Source organism: Scylla paramamosain, chromosome 30 (genome assembly GCF_035594125.1).
Source record: "Scylla paramamosain isolate STU-SP2022 chromosome 30, ASM3559412v1, whole genome shotgun sequence".
NCBI classification, from domain to species: Eukaryota; Metazoa; Arthropoda; class Malacostraca; order Decapoda; family Portunidae; genus Scylla; species Scylla paramamosain.
The window spans coordinates 16579115-16596614 of record NC_087180.1 but is presented as its reverse complement, the minus strand read 5'-3'; the positions used below and the strand labels follow the sequence as shown (position 1 = coordinate 16596614).

The following is a 17500-nucleotide window of genomic DNA, read 5'->3' as shown; positions in this document are numbered from 1 at the left end:
TTGTATGCTTTTACTGGCGAGTTTATTTCTCTGCTCACATTTTATTCAGCTCCTTATCTTGTATCTGTTTGGACGTTTCTCCGCCGTACGTATTTACTCATTTCCATGAAGATCCGCGCGTACGTTTCACTAATGGTCACTTTCTGATGCTACAATATATACTTTCGTGCCTCGTCCGTGTAATTTCGTTCGTTTCGTATTGTTTTTATCTTTCTCTCAAGTCTTCAACAATTATCTTATCTATTAGTTCTTACTGGGTGTTCTCTCTCTCTCTCTCTCTCTCTCTCTCTCTCTCTCTCTCTCTCTCTCTCTCTCTCTCTCTCTCTCTCTCTCTCTCCTTCCTAACTAGATTTTTCCCTCCCTCCCTCTCTCCCTCTCTCCCTCCCTCCCTCCAGCGTTCATTACCTCCGGTCTTCAAAAAATCACTTCAGATAAACTCTGAGGAAGTTGGAGCGGCCTTAGCACGGCGCCTCAGACTCGCATGACCATTTTTTACGTTTACTAATGAGGCGACGTAACTCTTGGCGCCGAGTTTAATTAACAAAGGAGTCGCGAGGGAGAGAAGCAGCGGAGGAAGAATTTCGAAGCTTCGGATTTTATTTTTCTTCCGCTCTCCCTCCCTCCCTGCCTCCCTCCTCCTCTCTCTCGCTCTCCCTTTCTCCTCTGCACTCACACACGCGTAGTCTCTCTCTCTCTCTCTCTCTCTTTCGAACTCGTAAACAACAACTCTCCTTCCTTCCTCCGTAGTTTTCTTCCTTCTTGTTTCATTATCTCGAAGCTTCATTGCCGGTCTCGATTTGGTTCACGATGCAGGATTACGCTGAGTTAGCTGCGTGTTGGTGACGTGGACTCCTGCGCGGAATGGAGAGGAAAGGAAAGGTGGAGAGGATTGTTGCGAAGGGATAATGAGAGGAATAAGAGAAGGAGGAGGAGGAGGAGGAGAGGGCGGAAGGGAGAAGTGGTATAAAACAGGTAGAAGGAGTGATTATTTTCATAGGCCAGAGAGAGAGAGAGAGAGAGAGAGAGAGAGAGAGAGAGAAAGGAGTAAAGAAAAGAGGGGAAAAAAAAGGCGTAAGTAGGAGGACGCAGGAAGAGGAAGAATAGATGAGGAGTTAGAAAGATTATTGAAGCGAAACACACACACACACACACACACACACACACACACACGTCTCATGTAACCTCAAGTCCCACAGAAGCGAAGGATGGAGCGGCAGGATTAGTATATAGCTTCCTGTGGGGGGGGGTGGTGCATTGAGGTGGAGGGCGGCAGACGGAAGGGGCAACCACACATATATCTCTGTCGTGAACCTGTTTATTGTGGTGCGTGTAAGAGGCAAATTACGCACATGCCGATGGGAGGGATTACTTTCGCAAACATCACTGGCGGGGGCGAGGTGAGGCAGCGTGGGCAGGAAGGAACCGTCGCCACCAGGTATATTACTCAGAATCATGTGGGCTTGCAGTATTTTTGACGATTCCGGTATGGGTTGAGTGAATGGGATCGATATTTTTAGGTAGAGAAATTGAAAAGGGTGTTATTATGTGGCCTTGATAAAGTAAGTGCTGTATATCAGTTACTTACAGATAAATGGGTAGTTTTAGTTTAGTGAATGAGATAAATACTTTTGGTTAGAGAAACTGAAAAGGGAATTCTTGTCAGCACTTTTGGTTAGAGAAACTGAAAAGGGAATTCTTGGTTAGAGAAACTGAAAAGGGAATTCTTGTCAGCCTTTGCTATATGAATGAGTGGAAAAGGGAAAACAGTCTTTATGCTCAGATAGGCAGGCGGTTTTTGATGATTCCGGAACAGGTTAAGTAAATGAGATTGAGAGTTTTGGCTTGAGAAATTGAAAGAGGAATCATGTGTGCCCTTGGGAATATGAATCAGTGGGGAAATTATTAGTCAGGCTGAGATACAGGTAATTTATGACGATTGAACAGGTTAATTGACTGATAGAGATAAATTTGCCTATAAAAAAGTGAAAAAAGTAGATGAAAAAGAATCCTTATGTGAAGAAATTGTTGCTGTTAATCAGACTTGAGACAGTTCTGCAGTTTTAGACAATCTACAAATTAGATGAATAGGATTAATAATTTTGACTACATAAGTTGAAAAGGAATTCTTGTTTGGCCTGACAAGAGTGTTCGTGTGATTATTTTTGTTTGGAAAGGTAAGTTCACCGGGCTCAAACAGACGAGTAGGCTTGGACAATTCCGGAACAGGTTAATTGTCTGTGATCGATAATTCCGGGCTGAAAAATTGAAAGTGGAAGTCTTGCGTCCATCTTGGGATCTTAAGGGAAAATTGTGGAGAGGAACGTCAATCAAACAACAACAGGTATATGCGGTTCTGGTCAATTGCGGAACAGGTTAATTGAATGAGAGCGATAATTCCGACCGGAGAAATTGAAAAACGAAATTCCTGCGTGTTCGTTCAGACCTCTTTGGAGATTGAGGAACCGTGTAATGGCTGGAGATTTACGACGAGACATGCAGGGTGTTATCAGTTATCTCCGGGGACGTGAGAGAGGCGTATCATCAAGGCAAATAATAGTAAGGTTATAATTACGCCTCGCAAGGACGTTCATCTGTAAACCTTCGCGGTACGATCAACTTCACACCATCTCAGGCACCAGTTTTTTTTTTTTTTTATATCAAGAGTTGAGCAGATGCTTTCCGACTCCTCTCCCTTATCAAGCCCATCGGATCGTTACCGCAACAAGGAGCTAACAAGACTATAATCGGGCATTTATTATCAATCTTTACGCAGCGAGGAAGTCCGGGAGTTACGAGCTAGTATCTAAAGGAAGTCCCCTCTTCAATGCCGTGTCGTCGCGTGTAGCACATGGCGGGCGTACGATGTTAATCACTAATGACTTCGCGGTGATGTATCTCTCTCGCTCCTTTATCTCTCCTTGAATTACCTCCGACCTCTGACTGCACTCTTATTACGACCACGATGAACTGCTGCCTAATGTTTACAAGTGTGTGTGTGTGTGTGTGTGTGTGTGTGTGTGTGTGGGAGAGCATAGTGGGTGTTTACTTGCCGCGTGATATCTGACAGACAGACAGACGGACAGAGGAAAAAAAGAGGTGGAAGTTTTTTTTTCTTTCATCCCTATCTAACCTTTTTCATATATAGAGAGGTGAAGGGTAGTCTATTTCAGTTAATCCCCCCCTTTTTCTAACACACAGTCTTGTTTTAGGGCAATTACATGGAAATACGCGGCTGTCCAGTTCAGGTTTCAGGTCCATCTTCTTGTAATTGATAGATAATAAGCGACTCGGAGATGGACCGGAGCACGAAAGGAAGATAAAAAGAGTAGAGGAACAGAAGAACAAAGTGGTGGAGGAAGACGAGGATAAAGGGAGTGGTTGGAGGAAGGTCGCAGTGAGAGAGAGAAAAGTAGAGGGAACCAGGAATGGAGGCAAGCGAGGATAGAGAGAGAGAGAGAGAGAGAGAGAGAGAGAGAGAGAGAGAGAGAGAGAGAGAGAGTAGGAAGACAGCAGTGGAAAGAGAGAATAGTGAAGATATTAGTGAAGGTAGACGAGGATAGAGGGAGAGATGGCGGAGGAAAACCATAGTGGAGAGAGAGAGATTGGTAGACACATGACTGGAGAGAGAAAAGGATGATAAGACAAAAGAAGAGGAATGTATGTTAGTGGAGGTAGGAAGGAGAGAAGTTGTAAAGGGAGGAAAGAGTCGATAGAGACAAACTAGTGAAGGTGAATGGGAATAAACGAGCAAGTGAAGGGAAAATAGGATGAAGGAAGAACGCTTTTAAGGCAGAATTGAATGAAGAGAGAGAGAAGTTCGTGAAGGAAGCCAAAAGTAGTTAAAAGTAAAGAACTAGATAAATATTAAGTGAAAATTACGTGTGTTGAATAAAACAAAACATTACAAGGTGAAGATCAAGACAAAGACAGAGGAGGAGGTGGTGGTGGTAGTACTGAGGTGAGGTGAGGAGGAGAGGAAACATCTACTTTACACGAGCACCGGCAATAAAATACTTCACAGCTTCGAACACCGTGCAAGCGGGACGAACCCTTGGTCATGAGAGCTAAATAAACTTGTATCCAGGGGTAGAATTAACTTTAATAACACACATTCGCAGGTAAGAAAGCACAATTAACGCGTCCTGCCCGTAATTCGAGTGAACCAGTTTCCCTTCCGTTCCCGCCGGTGGGTTCGAAGCCTCGCCAATGCTCCGGATCTGGTCTCAAAGCGGTGAATCCTAATTTTCCGCTCACGGTGAAGTAATACCACGTCTCCTCCCGCTCCCTCTCGCCTGACCAGTAGCGGGAGGTGTTTGTGTCCTTTCCTATCGCGTCGTCTTTGTTTTTTACCGGTATAGATTGTTAGGTGAGGAGAGGAGCGGGAAGAGGCGAGAGGAGACAAGACAAGGGACAGGGGCAGGACGTGAAGAACGGAAGGGAAGGAATAATACAAAAAAAAAACTTCCTCTATTTGACCAGACCACCAAAATTTCGTTAAGTGAAATCCCAAAATTTATCTTCTCATCTTTTTGTGTCCATTTTTTTTTTCTTTTTTTTCCGTCTGTGGTATTTTTGGGTTATTATTAATAGATTTTCTTTGCTTCATTTGTTTTTATCTCCTTCCTTGCAGGTCTCTATTTAAGAAAGTAAATATGAGGTGGGAGTTATTTTAATGAACCACTTATCTTTTATAATATTTCCTTACCACTCGCTCGTCCTTCGCTGCGTCAAGAGGAGGAGGAGGAGGAGTAGAAGTAAAAGTAGTAGGAGGAGGAATTACTTCGTCATCTTGCTTGTTCTCTCTTTCTCCTCTCATCCTCCCGTTCTCTCTCTAAGTCATTCTTTTTTCTCTCTTCTCTTTTCCACTCTTCCAATTCTCTTATTCCCTTTCTCAGTTACACATTTTTAGCGTCACTTTTGTCATGCTTCCATCTTTTATTTTCCGATTCATCCTTTATTAACAGGCTGTAAGTCACTTTTTTTCTCTCTTCACTCTTCCGCACACTTCCTATCGTTTTTTCTCTCTTATTCCCTTTCTCAGTTACACATTGTTACTCTCGCTTTCCTGTCATTTCCTCCACCTATTATTTTCTGTTTGCTAGCTTCCCATTCTTCTGTTTGTTTTTGTTGCAAGTGGCCGTTTTGTATTTAATATAATGCTCCTTCATGGTTTTGTGACGAATTTCTGGAGATTGGTACAATTTTCTGGATACGGTGTCAGATTTCTGGATATGGTGTCAGATTTCTGTATATGGTGTCAGTCTTTGAGTATAGTGTTAGTTTTCTGGTGGTTCTGATGCTGCTCGTGTGAACTGGGTGTGAAAATGAGAAAATGTACATAGGGAATCCTGTATGTTTAGACTGATGGCTTATATAACAGATTGTACGGGTGTGGAGTCATCTGGTGGTGTGGAGAGAGAGAGAGAGAGAGAGAGAGAGAGAGAGAGAGAGAGAGAGAGAGAGAGAGAGACTTCACTCAGTTTCAATGTAAATAGTAATATGTTGACTTGTTGATTAACGCAATAAAAGTGATGATGAAGATGATAGTGATGATGATAATAATAATAATAATAATAATAATAATAATAATAATAATAATAATATTGCATTATATGTATAACCGTGAGTACTAATAAGAAGCTCAATAAATCATGCTGTTTGTGATGTACTAATACTATGAACAGATATAACACACACACACACACATACACACACACACACACACACACACACACACACACACAAGGAGACAATCATGATAAAGTAAATCCATCTTGTAGCTTTAAAACCCACTACTTAAAAAAATAAAGATAGATAGAAGAAAATGGATGCCGCTGTGTACTTAATATTAAGATAGATGAATAACCAACACACACACACACACACACGCACACACACATACATACACACGTACATAATACACACACACGTTGGAAATCTTTATGAAGCACATCATATTGTTTTAAGCTAGAAAAGTAAAGGAAAATATTGAAAAAAAAAAGAAGTAGAAAGAGTACCGTTTAATATTAAGACAGAATAACCAACACACACACACACACACTTTAAAATATACTTGGGGAGAGAATCTTGATATATATCATATAGGTTTAAAGCACAAAAGTAAAGAAAAAAAAAGAAAAAAAAATAGAAAGAAGTACCGCTTAAGATAGATAACCAACACACACACACACACACACACACGTACATGCATACAACCTTGATAAAGTACTGTGCATCGAATAACTTAAAGAAAAAACCCACAAGTAAAGATAAAAAAGAAAAAAAGAGAAAGGAAACAGTACCGCTTAAGATAGATAACGAACACACACACGTACATGCATACAACCTTGATAAAGTACTGTACATCGAATAACTTAAAGAAAAAACCCACAAGTAAAGATAAAAAAGGAAAAAAAAAGAGAGGAAAGAGTACCGCTTAATATTAAGATAGATAAATAACCTGCTTGCTTTATCTGGACGTAATTTATGCCAACAATTTGCATTTGAAGTATACGCGGAGGGCAGAGTGTGACACGGACAGCAATGGTCATCACTGTCTACCTAAGCACAAGTCTGCGCCACATAATTAGTGACTGCGAAACCTTCATTATAAACTGACTTAACCAAGATGGAACGCTCTGCTGGACGTCAACTGCTCTCTCTCCCTTTTTTTTTTTTTTTTTAACCTAATTACTGCTTCTTTCGTCGTTGTTGCTGCTGTTTTTATTTTTTTAACTATTTTTTTAGGTATTTGAAGTATTTTTTTTATTTATTTTTTTTTTATGGTTTAGGAGAAAATTTTCAAAGAAGTCAAAGTTTTGAGAATATTTGCCGATTTTTTTGCTTTTTTCTTTTCTTTTTTTTTTTTGTAATCTGTATTGTTTACTTCGTGGATTTTGTGTTTATATCTAATTGTTTAGATTAACATACTAGTGATTTTTTTCTCTCTCTTACTCCAAAAATCTTCTAAACACTTTATAGCACCTTTGCATGATGTGAGATGCTGTGAATTGAGTTTTGTGGCTTTGAGTTGTGTTAAGAGTCAGCATATTAGTATTTTTTTTATTTTATTTTATTTGTTTATTTATTTATTCTTAACTTTTTTGTGTTTTCTCTTTTACTGCAAGACTCCGAAACGCATCATAGTGGATTGCTTGAGTTGCTGCGAAATGAGTAGTGTTGAGTTGAGTTGTGTTATGATTCGCTATATAAGCAACTCCTTTTTTATATGTGTATGTGTATGTATGTTCTCTTTAACTTAAAAAAAGAAAAAATCAAATAAACTAAAATTAACTTTGCATAATATAAGTTACTATGAAATGAGTGCCGCTGACTTGAGGTATGTGTGTGTGTGTGTGTGTGTGTGTGTGTATGTGTGCTTGCTAAGAGAAATTTTTATCAAGTCACAATTCTATACTGTACTCGTAGCGATGCCCAGAACACGTCACTATAAATCTGTGTTGAGAAATTTGATGTTGCCTGTGCCTGGGTCTCGTGCTGCTTCCCTCGCAATGCATCAAGACCTGTGGAGATAAAATAACAAGCACTTGCCTTCCCTTGACTTATTACCTTGGCTATTAAGTTCTTTTTTTATTTATATCTGATTATCATCTTTAGTTTCATGCATATAAGGAGAGATGAGCCTAAAGCCAGAGAGAGAGAGAGAGAGAGAGAGAGAGAGAGAGAGAGAGAGAGAGAGAGAGAGAGAGAGAGAGAGAGAGAGACGAGAAGAGAAGAGACGAGTAGGTGGGAGGAAGAGACAAGAGGAGGAGGAAGAGGAAACGAGTGAAGGAGAGAGATAGGACAAGAGGAGGAGCAGTAGGAGGAGGAGGAGTAGGTAATTAAGACGCGGTTAAGGTAAGAGAGAGAGAGAGAGAGAGAGAGAGAGAGAGAGAGAGAGAGAGAGAGAGAGAGAGAGAGAGAGAGAGAGAGAGAGAGAGAGAGAGAGAGAGAGAGAGAAACCGAGAACGTGTCTTATCTCAGAACAAGACAGACGGGGACACCACACGTCAGCCTTGGCCATGTATCATTAAGAATAACTCTCTCGTCCCCTCGTGGAAAAAGGTGAGACTTCCTTACCTTGCCTTACCTGGCCTGCACACCTGAGCACTGGGGCCCCGCACAGGTGTGACTGATGAAGCTGGATAAAAGTGTACCCTTGGATAGCTTGTGTATAAGACCAGGTAGATATGTAGGTAGTAAGGTTGATGGATGGATAGATAGATAAAAATGTGTTAGAAGTTGACAGTGTTTAGGTGTTTTTATATTTATTTTTTTTATATGGAGAGTAAAGTTATAGATACAGAAATAGATAAATAGATATGAATAGATAGATAAGTAATTAGACTGATCGATAGATAGACAAGCAAATAAATAGATAGATTGATAGATATTCTGATAAATTACCAGGTAGACAGAGAAATATCAGTAATAAATCTATACTTATTTCCTCTATAAGATGAAAAAAAATGAAACTCCAGTGTTGATATACAATTTTATTTACAATGTTTTAGTTTGGTGGGCCGGTGGGGGGTATTGGGCATCGGGGTGTTAATGAGGGGAACACCTGAGATGTGAGGAGGATGGGGAGGCTGTGGCGAGGATGATGAGGGAATTGCTTAAAGATACTGGAAACTTATGAGAGACTTGAGACGCAGAGAGAGAGAGAGGGGGGGGTTGTATAGGAGGAGGAAAGAAACACGAAAGGACTTACTTGAAGGAAACATGAAGATGAAGAAGAAAGCGTAATGATGAAGGAACGTAGGATGGGGAAATAAAATGATTGAAGGAACTTACTTGAGAAATGATGGATTGGGGATGTGAAGGAGGGCGTGAGGATGAAGAGAAAACAGCGATGTGAGACTTGGGGAATAAAGGAACATGACAGAAGGGCCTTTGAGGAGTGATGAATTAGGGAGTGAAAGGATGGGGCATGAAAGGGACCCGTTTTAGAGGAGGGAAGAGGGCCCAAGTAGGAATGGAGGCTGGGGAATGGGGAGGGGATGAGAGGAAAGTGGGGTTTCTCAGACATAAATACACCATAAATTAGTCTACATAACCTGACACTGTACAGACTCCTCCTCCTGCAACGTTGTCACACGAAACGTTTTTGTACAGAGAGGAAAGAAAAACGTTTCTGAGTCATGGCTAAATATCATCTTATATATAGTAATAAAAAAAACTGAGAAGGTGTTACACATTAAACGTTTAGCATTCGTAGGAAAACGCCTGGCTGATCTGCGTTAGTTTGCGTCGGAGGTCTAACGCCAAACACCTTCTTGATAGGAGGAGGAAATTAACACAAAACGTTCGTAGCAAAACTGCTGGAACGTTTGACGGCTTCTTGAGTCCACTGAGAGAAACGATGAGAGGAAGTTTTGCTATTTTCTCCTCTTTTTCACACAAAGTATCCTCCTCTTCACCATCTCTCTCTGTCTCATCACCGCGCGACTTCACTTCACTTCTCAGCACCGTTTTCTCGGCCCACGAATGAAAATAAAGAGTTTACACTACACTATAAACATCCCTTAATGGTATTCGTTCGTATGGAGACTCTACACTGAAGGAGAAGAGACAAGACGCTTCTCTCACATCACGCTTTGACTCTCAGATCACCGTGGTGGTAATTCTGACGTCACTAGGCTTTGTTTTGACACTTTTCAATCACATGAGGTCCACTTCCTTGTGTGTGTGTGTGTGTGTGTGTGTGTGTGTGTGTGTGTGTGTGTGCCCTCAGGATCCTTAGGTTCATATGGGGCGCTCGAAAATAGGATAAGTGCCTCGTATCCTGCAGATTATCGCATCCTTGTATCCTTCCTTCCATCTACCCGTACTCTTCCTCCGCCTCCCTTCAGCTCCTCCTCCTCCTCCTCCTACTCCTCCTCTTCCTACTCCTACTCTTCTCCTCCTCTTCTTGCACTTGCTCTTCCATCACTGATAACAAGGGCGGGCCTGTCTGCTCGTCTGTTTGTCTGTCATGTATGTTTGTTTTGGCCATCACAAGAGGGCCCTTGTTTCTCCTCGTCGTCCGCTAACTCTGGTTCACTATTACCCTTTGTTGGTCTGCGGGATGAGTCGCTTCTCCCCTGACATGTTGAAGTACGAGACGAAGAGAGCATGTACGCCTGTCAGTAACGAGTGGAAGTGTTCGAGATTAGAGAAATCGGTCTAATTTTATGCGTCTACTTGATCGCTCATCACTTCTTGAGTCTCTTGTGGTGTGTACTTAATACTGATCGGCGCGGGCGGGGAATCTTAAACTTGTTGGATTTCGTTTGATTTAGATTTCTTTCCCAGTATGTTGTGTTCTCGCGTGTTGTCACTCGTGTGTGGTCGCGTTTTCTTTACCTGATGGCTTGGATAAGTTAGTTACAATGACATTTTTCACTCGCACTTTTAAACATCGAATTTCATTGATTTTCTGATATTCTGGGATCCTCTGCGAGTCTCCCTTTACACGTGTAGGGGAAGAACACGAATCCCACGCTTGTAGAATTTCTTGGTGATGCCAGGTGTGGGGCAGCAGGTGGGCGGTGTGGCGACGAGGAGCGGACGAGAACCCTCCGCTGTAATCGCCACCGGTGTTGCGTTGCAGTGGTTGTGTACTGGTGGTGGTGTTACTGATAGTGGTATTAATGTCCGTGTTTGCGGTGTTTGTTTGGTTGGTGGTGGTGGCGGCGATAGTAGTGTTGGTGTTACTAGTGTTGTTGGTGAAAGTGGTAGTAGCAATCTGTCATTAGGAGAGCAACAGTAGCGCTGGGTCAGTGGGAGCTGCGGCTGCTGCGGCGACGACTGAGGCAGCGGCAGGAGCAGTGGAGGTCAGAGCGGCGTAGTGGTGGAGGCTGAGATACGGGGCCTTAGGAGCGACGGCGGGGATGTGGGAGGCCGCCGGCGAGAGCGAGGGCGAGCATCATACCGGCGGCAGTAGCTTGTCCTCGTCCTCCTCGCGGATGGGGATGGTGGAGTGGTTGTAAAGACCCTGAGCCATCAGCTGTAGTGCCAATGGGTTTGTCTGGCCCTTGGCCTGCTGGGATGGGCGGAGAGAAAGAGGAGAATCAGAAGGGAGACACAAACTGCGATTATATTGATAGGGGAGAGACTGAAGATGGGAAAGACAAGAGAGAATGAGGGAGTGGCGAAGAAGAATCATAGGACAGACTCGGAGCACTGTATTGAAAGGGATGAGTGTGCTGATGGAAAAGGGAAGAGAGATGCTGAGGCTGTGGGAGACGTATGAAAGATAAAAAAGAAGAGATAAGATGGAGATGAAAAGAGAACGGAGGGGACAGGAAAACAGTTCAAAGAGAGAGAATAAAGTAACGAGTAAATAAGTTAAATAAAAGACATGTAAATAGAAGTAACGAAACAAAAAAAGAAGAGAGAGAAATACCATGAAAAAAAAGCTTTTGTGAGAAAAAAATAAGTAAATGTAAGTTAAATAAAAAGAAATAAGAGGAATGAGAGAAAGGGGACACGGAAGAGAGAATAAATGTTGTGTTGAGGGAAAGGAAGGGATGGAGGGGAGGGCGGCACCACCACCACCACCACCACCACCACCACCACCACCACCACCACCACTACCAACACCACCACTACCACCACCTCCTCCTCCTCCTCCTCCTCCTCCTCCTCCTCCTCCTCCTCCTCCTCCTCCTCCTCCTCCTCCTCCTTCACCGCCCTCCATCAGCCTCACAGCTCGCTCCTTCAGCCTCATTTGAAATTATAATGTACATAAACAAACTTTGTGGAGAGGAAAAATAGAACTACGCAAACCTAAACTACATACAACGCACGCACGCACGCACACACACACACACACACACACACACACACACACACACACACACACACACACACACACACACACACACACACACACACACACACACACACACACACACACACACACACACACACACGGGTGCGCTGCTGACACGTGTTATAGACAAGGTTTGTTTTTTTCCTGTTCTTCACCTCCTCGAGAGATACACTCGAGCAGCACGACCTTGCTTGACTCAGTGTTCCGAGGTGTTTTTTTAAGGCACTGATCCGTATGAGTGTTTAAGTGTGTGTGTGTGTGTGTGTGTGTGTGTGTGTGTGTGTGTGTTGAGGTGGTGTTTTCTCTAGACTGTGATCCATATGTGTGTGTGTGTGTGTCTGTGTGTGTGTGTGTGTGTGTGTGCGGACAAGTCTTGCTTAACTGCCTAATTTATGCAGAAATGTGTCAGGGTCATGATAATTTATTAGTACAGGCCACAGACAGACAGACAGACAGACACGCAAGATATAATGAATTAAAAGTAGTATTTTCATGTCGTGTGTTTGTGTGTGTTTTCTGAGTGGTTGCGTGAATGTGTGTGTGTGTGTGTGTGTGTGTGTGTGTGTGTTTGTTCTTTTTTTGTCTCAAGTCATAATCTCTTTGACACTATTTTAATTATGTTGTGTTATCCCTTCGTGTTCTTCACAGTACCCTTTGTTATCTGTTCATTTATCTTCTGTAGCAACGATAAGTGAAGATGAAAGAAGAGAATTTGTGTAGATATTATTCTGCCCTACTTTTTTTTTTCCCCCTTTCCTTCTCCAAGGCTCTTAAATCTTTGTAAACTGAGCTATTTCTTTTTATACACATGTTCTATCTTTTTGTTTGTCTCTCTCTCTCTCTCTCTCTCTCTCTCTCTCTCTCTCTCTCTCTCTCTCTCTCTCTCTCTCTCTCTCTCTCTCTCTCTCTCTCTCTCTCTCTCTCTCTCTCTCTCTCATTATTGTTATTATTATTATTATTATTATTATTATTATTATTATTATTATTAGTAGTAGTAGTAGTAGTAGTAGTAGTACGAAAAACCTGAGAAAAACAACACACACACACACACACACACACACACACACACACACACACACACACACACACACACACACACACACACACACACACACACACACACACACACACACACACACACACACACAGACACGCTTCAACACATCCCACGTCAAAGAATCATAAACGGGAGTTAACCTTTTTTATCTTCGCCCTTTTGTTCTGGAACCAAATCTTGATCTGCGATTCGTTCAGACCCAAGTCCCTCGCGAGGTCTTGCCGCCGCTTCTCCGTCAGGTACCTGCTGGTAGACGGGGGACCTGGTGACTTGGTGGCGCATTGACCTGGTGATCTGGAGCTTTAGTCATGAATCTTTAGAACAGGTCAGGTTTTGGGAGGTGAGGTTAGGTTAGGCTCTACTGGTGGTGTTAAAAGTTTTGGTGTCTTATCGTGATTTCTACTGGTCCTAGCTGAAGTAATTGAGTTTATACGTTGTTCTAAGACATTGTAGTGGAAGTTATTGCGTTTTCAGGTACTTATGATAGGTCCTAGTGGAGTTTACTAGGATTTTCCAGGTACTTCTAACAGACCTTTGTGAAAGTTCTTGGGTGTTTCAGGTAGTACTTCTAACATGTCCTAATGGAAGTTAATGGGAGGTTTTGAATTAGTGTTTTCATGATTCCAGCGGTAATTTTAGCATTTTTTTTTCCCAATTATCTTACTGCGTATACCTCTGCTATGAAATTTAAGGGATAGAAAGATGAAAAATTACTAATAATAACATGAAATTTAAGGTAGAGAAAATACAGTTTCAGCCTATTTCCTTCCCTGTAGGGAGACAATGATCTTAGAAACGTACATTAGATACTTTATAAAACTCAGCAACCTTGCTCTCTACCTGATCAGTTCTTGACATAAAGACATCACTTCCTTTCTGGCGTATTTTCTAACCTTCCTGAACATTTTAAAGAATTTTGATATGACAAACCTATTATTTCTTCACCTATGTTTTTTTTGCACCACTAACTTCATCTGTATAACCCTTGACCTGACCTGAAGACGACCTGACCAGTGCTGACCTGTTTTCCTGGAATTCCTTCTTGAGTCTCGCCAGCTGATCCGACGTGAAGGCTGTGCGAGGCCGCTTCTCATCCTTCTTGTCCCGCTTCTTGATCCTCCGCGTCCTGGGACCTGGCGGGAGAGACAGAAAGGTGTTAGGTACGGACAAGTGGAAATACTGAGCTTAGACGAGTAGAGAAAGATACTGTACAAAGATGTGAATAAGTAAGATCAGAAATTCTTGCTGGGACTTGGCTTTCTGGGACCTGGTGGGGGAGACGGACAGGTGTTAGGTATTGCCAGGTAGAAATACTGAGCATAGACAGGTAAGGAAAGATAATGTACGTACAACAATATGAATAAGTAAGATCAGAAATTTTGGTGGTGCCTTGCGTCCTGGGACCTGGTGGGCAAAGAGGAGGAGATAGCGCTCTTGCATTTTCCTCTTTATATGCACAAGGGAGGAAGATTCAAGAGCAAGGAAAAAAATAACCGAGAGAAAAATGCTTCCTAATTGTCTCTCCCTTAAAAAAAAAAGAAGAAAAGTACAAAAGAAAAGCCAATTTTAAATTTAGAGACGCACTTAAACTCCTTTTAAACAACACAAACCAAGGAAACTCCATACAACTTAATTTTAGAGACACCATTACTGAATAACCTTCCTCTTTGATACCCCTTAACTTAACATACCATAAACCACACACAGCAATCCACAACAGCATAGAAATCACCTGCTCACGTTACCTTTCCCCATTTTCCCTCCAGTGACTCAGTTCTCAGGTTTACGTTAGAACCACTGCCCGAGTCTTGCATGAGGCGTACGTGATTCAGTGTTCTTTTCCATGCAGGAACCTGGGGAACTGTATGCTTTGGGGGTCTTAGTAATGAGTGGTAGGAAGGCTGAGGATTTGAATGTACCCTGCAGGTCTTGATATTGGTGTGTGTGTGTGGGTGAGTGGGTGGGTAGGTATGTGGGTGTGTGTGTGTGTGGTGTGTGTGCTTAGCTGTGAATAGTTGAGGTGGTGGTGGTGTGGTATGCTAATGGTGGAGACTTGCAAGTTGTGGGTAGGAAGTTATATAGATAGATAGATTAGTGATGTAATATGGTTAATGGTGACGCAATGCTGATATTGGATAGACAGATGGATAGATACACAGATAGATAGATACATAGGTAAACAGACAGACAGACAGATTGATAGATAGGTAAATATATCAATCTCTTTTGGCTGTACAGTAACAAGAAATTCAAGGATAAATTAGTAATCTTGTTTAAGGCAAATACGGAGATCGATTAAGAAATAATAGATGAAAACAGAGGTAAAAAATAGTGAATGAATAGATAAAATAGTTTAACAGATATTCATTCGCTACATGTGCAATTACCAAAAAGGATTAAATGAAAAAAAATAAAATATATGTATAACCTCACTGAAAATAAAACAAAAACCACACAAAGTACATAATGAAAAAGAAGAAAGAAAAAGAAAACAAATAGAGCGATATGAATAGAGCAATGCCTTCATATTGTAACAAACCAGAAGACAGCAATAGAGAAACACAGGGAGGTAGGAAGAGGAAGGTAGGCAGGCAGGTAGGTAGAAAGGTGGACTACAGGCGGCGAGGTAATTGCAGCTCGTAACAGGGTAGCGGGGAGGAGGTGAGGGAGCACACGTAGAGGAGTGTATTGAAACAAGACACACTAATTATTTCTCGGTAGTCAGTTGTACATGAATGTTAGAGAGGGAAAGGTGAGGCGGGGAGCATACTAAGTACTCCACATGTGTGTGTTTAGTATTGGTGTGTGTGTGTGTGTGTGTGTGTGTGTGTGTGTGTGTGTGTGTGTGTGTGTGTGTTTCGTAGTAAATCTTTTTAACCATTAATGTTGTTTATCATTTCTTTGGTTTTCACTATACTACTACTACTACTACTACTACTACTACTACTACTACTACTACTACTACTACTACTACTACTACTACTACTACTACTACTACTACTACTGTGTGTATGTGTGTGTGTGTAGAAGTGTGTGTGTGTGTGTGTGTGTGTGTGTGTGTGTGTGTGTGTGTGTGTGTGTGTGTGTGTGTGGCAGGCCAGGTGTGTGTGCGTGTTTGCGTGCGAGGCTGATGTGCACTCATTAAAAATCAATTTCGAAAGTAATATTCAAGGGGCGAATTTTCTCCCGGCCATTAAGGCGTCATCAATGGCTCTATACAGGTGTGGGCGCAAGGTGGTAATCACACACACGTGCAATTAACATGGAGTGAATCATGCACTGCGTCTCTACTTACTCCTGAGATCACTGTCATTACTATTGCATCGAATCATTTAAATTATATAATGCTCCTCGGTTCCTGGCATGATGCAAGCGCCTCGGGGCAGTAGCGGCATCTGGAGTGGTTTGGAGTAAAGAAGGAAAGAGAGGGCCGAACATTTACAACACTCCACGCACTCCGCATAGGCAAGAGCAGGTTTGCTTAATGATAGAGGCTAAATTTTTGAGGTGTAACACTGCGACACGAGCAAGTTGCAAGTTTCTTCGCCACTCTAGTGATGAAAACGTTACAGGAGCTTGAAAATAGACATCGGGGGGACTTCAGATATTCTTGCCACCGTCTCACACGCATCTTGAAACACTTGAAACATGCATGTATCGTTAGTATTAGGACATGAATTTCATAGTGCAGGGTTTTCAAGATACGTACTAATTAGCCTTTCTGAACCAAGTACTTTTTTTACCGAGAGGTATTGGAGAACGATTGCAAACTACAAAATAATTACAATATAAACAAAATATAATACGAACAAACTTTGCCATATTGAAGAATCTAAGCAGGATGATACAACATATAAGAAAATAAAACAAAATGATAAATACAAAATACAGCGCATATTCGGGTCCTCTGCAGAGAGTGTGGGTCAAGGAAAACGTCTCAATACTTGTTATTTGCCGGCCGAACACAAGGCATTACTCGACAGCTTCGTAAATCATCCCTGGGACAATCGTACCTTGGCATAAAATTCACGTACGCTTGTCAGCCCGACCCTGCCGCGGCGGAGCGTTGTAATATATGAGTTATTTCTGAACCAGTTGCCACAAGTGAAGTTTTTGTGTATTTTCAGCCGTAATTGAGTGAAAAAAGTATATATATCTTACCTGGTATTTTAGTTATTGTTGCTGGGTTAGTTTCCGAGTCGTGGAGGAAGACGGAGAATAGCCCGTGAGTTTTTTTTTTTATATAGAGGCATTGCTGTTGACTGTTCAGGAGTGATACATCGTGACAGCACAACATAAAAGCACCTGCATGACTTTTTTTCCTTCTCGTCCCTCATGTGCAGCAAGTGGCGCCATCACAGAGGCCTCAGTGCTGGCTGTGTGTGATGGACAACGTGACACTGTGACATAAGGACTCCTGTATTACTTTTACCTTCTTATTTTCACCTGTAGCAAGTGACGTAAAGCAACACGGCGTCTATTTTGTTAAGAGACTTCGATCTGACTGTGTGTCTCTGTCTTTCTCTTTTTTCAGCACGACATTTACATAATCAGTCTCTACCTCATATTTTCATAGCAATAAAGACAGATTTGTGCATCAATCCAACATCATTTAAAGTAAAATA

At 41.9% G+C, this 17500-nt stretch overlaps 1 protein-coding gene and 1 long non-coding RNA gene across 2 annotated transcripts in view; one reads left to right on the top strand and one right to left on the bottom strand.

The window, feature by feature from the left end:
* LOC135115930 (uncharacterized) overlaps nucleotides 1–17500 on the top strand; it is a 112157-nt gene that overhangs the window by 4453 nt on the left and 90204 nt on the right. The gene's annotated exons all lie outside the window — the stretch shown is intronic.
* The window catches only part of LOC135115925 (homeobox protein engrailed-1-B-like), an 83580-nt gene continuing 74562 nt past the window's right edge, over nucleotides 8483–17500 (bottom strand). Inside the window, 3 exon segments of the mRNA XM_064033060.1 lie at nucleotides 8483–11023; nucleotides 13016–13118; nucleotides 13897–14008. Of these exon segments, the coding sequence (XP_063889130.1) occupies nucleotides 10910–11023; nucleotides 13016–13118; nucleotides 13897–14008 (329 nt within the window). The 3' untranslated portion in view covers nucleotides 8483–10909.